The 3,065-nt window shown below is 31.5% G+C and overlaps 2 protein-coding genes across 2 annotated transcripts in view; one reads left to right on the top strand and one right to left on the bottom strand.

The window, feature by feature from the left end:
- LOC111675898 overlaps positions 1 to 815 on the bottom strand; it is a 2,504-nt gene extending 1,689 nt beyond the window's left edge. The window contains exon 1 of the mRNA XM_046945993.1: positions 789 to 815. Within this exon, the coding sequence (XP_046801949.1) occupies positions 789 to 815 (27 nt within the window). The remainder of the gene's footprint in view (positions 1 to 788) is intronic.
- Positions 816 to 1,089: 274 nt separating this feature from the next.
- LOC111675945 (barH-like 1 homeobox protein) lies at positions 1,090 to 2,690 on the top strand. Its single transcript, XM_046945992.1, has 3 exons — positions 1,090 to 1,156; positions 1,244 to 1,658; positions 2,209 to 2,690. The coding sequence occupies exons 1-3, from the start codon at positions 1,090 to 1,092 to the stop codon at positions 2,429 to 2,431; spliced, it is 705 nt and encodes a 234-aa protein (XP_046801948.1). The 3' UTR covers positions 2,432 to 2,690.
- Positions 2,691 to 3,065: the final 375 nt, after the last annotated feature.

Raw genomic sequence — 3,065 nt, 5'->3', positions numbered from 1 at the left:
CTATAGTCTAGTCTATAGTCTAGTCTATAGTCTAGTCTATAGTCTAGTCTATAGTCTAGTCTATAGTCTAGTCTATAGTCTAGTTTATAGTGTAGTCTATAGTCTAGTTTATAGTGTAGTCTATAGTCTAGTCTATAGTCTAGTTTATAGTCTAGTCTATAGTCTAGTCTTTAGTCTAGTCTATAGTCTAGTTTATAGTCTAGTCTTTAGTCTAGTCTATAGTCTAGTTTATAGTCTAGTCCATAGTCTAGTCTATAGTCTAGTCTATAGTCTAGTCTTTAGTCCAGTCTATAGTCTATTCTATAGTCTAGTCTATAGTATAGTCTATAGTCTAGTCTATAGTATAGTCTGTAGTCTAGTCAATAATCTAGTATATTATTTAATCTATAGTCTAGTCTATAATGTAGTCAATTACCTAGTCTATAGTCTAGCCTATAATGTAATTATCTAGTCTATAGTCTCGTAAATAGTGTAGTTTATAGCCTGGTCTTTGTGTAGCTCTATAGAATCCAAATAGTTTGTAATCTACCAATAACTTAGGGAAAATAAGAAAATCCCCTTTCTCTTCGTTACGCTCTAAATATTTAAAACTAAAAATTATTTTGCTAAAACACGTGAACTTAATCGTTCACGCTGTGACTTCTGTAGCCACAAAAAACCGACCTTTGTGGTCGTCAAATAAAAGTCTGCAAAAAGAACACAAGCAGTTTTACACAAAAAAAATTATTCGCCAAAAATAAAATAGACAGGATATAAGAACAGGATAAAAATAAAACAATTAAAGCTACAATTCCAATACTATTTTTAGACGCCATTTTAAGCATGTGGTGCTTTTTTTTACAAGGAAATTGGAATCGTGTGTGTTTTTTAAACCCACAAGCCTTAACGGTTAAATGTATCTGAAGAGGGTTAAAAATGAAATGATAAGCATGTTGACGAAGATGAGTTCATATTTGAAGAAGAATGAAAAGTTATTGCAGAGACGAACGCCCACTTGAAATGTAGGGAAAAAACATTAAAACATTAATGGTTTTATGATGGATATTGTCTGGTAATGAGGGAAATAATTATATTAACAGGGGTTGTTAAATGCAAATCTTTTCACTAAACTACATTAATTTAAAAAATAAATTTGGTTATCATATCTTTGTAGGAGGTAAAGCGTTGACACGTGAGGTACTTAAGGCTTTCAACTACAAATACTTGGAATTTTTTTTAACTTCAAATTTTACTTTTCTTACAGACTCCGACATTTCCGACAACAATTCCGATATTGACATAGAAGATCGTTCCTCTCCCGATTCAGAAGCTTTAAATTGTCATTACAATGGTCAAACGTTATCGAATGGTCATTTATTATTTAGCAATAATGAATCTAGTCTTGACTCTTCCCACTATATTAATGATAATGAACATTCTGTAAGCAGCCAAATGCCACAAACTCATGGGGGTGGATTTTTGGGAGAACATAAAATGGGTCTGCCGAAAAGTGGTCGAAAACCTAGACGTCGGAGGACAGCCTTTACACATGCACAATTGGCATATTTGGAGAGAAAATTTCGTTGTCAAAAGTATTTGAGTGTGGCGGATAGAAGCGATGTGGCGGAAACTTTAAATTTGTCGGAGACACAAGTGAAAACATGGTATCAAAATCGAAGGTAAGTTCTAGTTCAGTTCTAGTTCAGTTCTAGTTCAGTTCTAGTTCAGTTCTAGTTCAGTTCTAGTTCAGTTCTAGTCCAGTTCTAGTTCAGTTCTAGTTCAGTTCTAGTTCAGTTCTAGTTCAGTTCTAGTTCAGTTCTAGTTCAGTTCTAGTTAAGTTCTAGTTCAGTTCTAGTTCAGTTCTAGTTCAGTTCTAGTTCAGTTCTAGTTCAGTTCTAGTTCAGTTCTAGTTCAGTTCTAGTTCAGTTCTAGTTCAGTTCTAGTTCAGTTCTAGTTCAGTTCTAGTTCAGTTCTAGTTCAGTTCTAGTTCAGTTCTAGTTCAGTTCTAGTTCAGTTCTAGTTCAGTTCTAGTTCAGTTCTAGTTCAGTTCTAGTTCAGTTCTAGTTCAGTTCTAGTTCAGTTCTAGTTCAGTTCTATTTCAGTTCTAGTTCAGTTATATTTCAGTTCTGAACTATATTTTAGTCATGAATATTATATTCATATTCTAGGCCCTAACTTTGCCTCTTGAATACTAAATTTTTAACTATTTTTTCCATTTTCTCTGTCTAGAACCAAATGGAAACGACAAAATCAACTGCGCCTAGAACAATTACGCCATCAGGCCTCAATGGAAAAGGAATATGTAGCGGAAAATGGTTCAGGAAACCCTTTGGGATGTTGTCCGCCCGGCTTAACATCATTCAACGCCACTAATCCCTGTAATTTTCTAACATCAGCAGCAGCTGCGGCCATATTTCGCAATGTCGGTTATGTGCACGGTTGTCCGTTGTAAAAGAAGTTCAAGTTATGTTTTATAATTTAACTTAAGAACGTTCGTAATTAATTAAATTTGTTGAATATTTTTTAAAATAAATAGGATTTTGTAAATAGAAAAAAAAAAATTATTTCATTGTATTTTTTGTAGGTGAATTCAAACACCAAAACTGTGCAATATTTATTAAAATTAATAATAATTTTTAGTTTTAAATTTAAGAAAATAAATAAATGTAATATATAATAATTAAGGAAATTAAAATGAAATGCAATTAAAAAAATTTAATATTTTAATAGTTTTTCTTAAAAAAAGTCAAGGACTTGGGTAGTAAGTAGTTAAAACTGTATTGGTGAGATTTCAAAACTTTATTTCAGCAAAACCTTGTAGGCTAACTTTTAAAATTTCATTTATTTAGAATGTTTTTTTTAAACTCTTAATGAGTTTTCATGCAACATATATTTTCTTTAACCACAAAATAACAATCTCACCACTTAAGTTATATTACGATTAAAAAATTATTTCATCCGTTAACAAAAATAAATTTTCTGTGCTGCAGCCATTCATATTTTTAGCTACGCACTTATCAGAATGTAAAAGGAGTAGACTAACAAAAAAAAAAAATATTAAATAAAATTGAAAACTGAAACTCTAT

The sequence above is a fragment of the Lucilia cuprina genome, chromosome 3 (genome assembly GCF_022045245.1).
Source record: "Lucilia cuprina isolate Lc7/37 chromosome 3, ASM2204524v1, whole genome shotgun sequence".
Lineage (NCBI taxonomy): Eukaryota > Metazoa > Arthropoda > Insecta > Diptera > Calliphoridae > Lucilia > Lucilia cuprina.
Note: the sequence above shows the minus strand (reverse complement) of the source record. Positions and strands in the feature narration are given on the sequence as shown.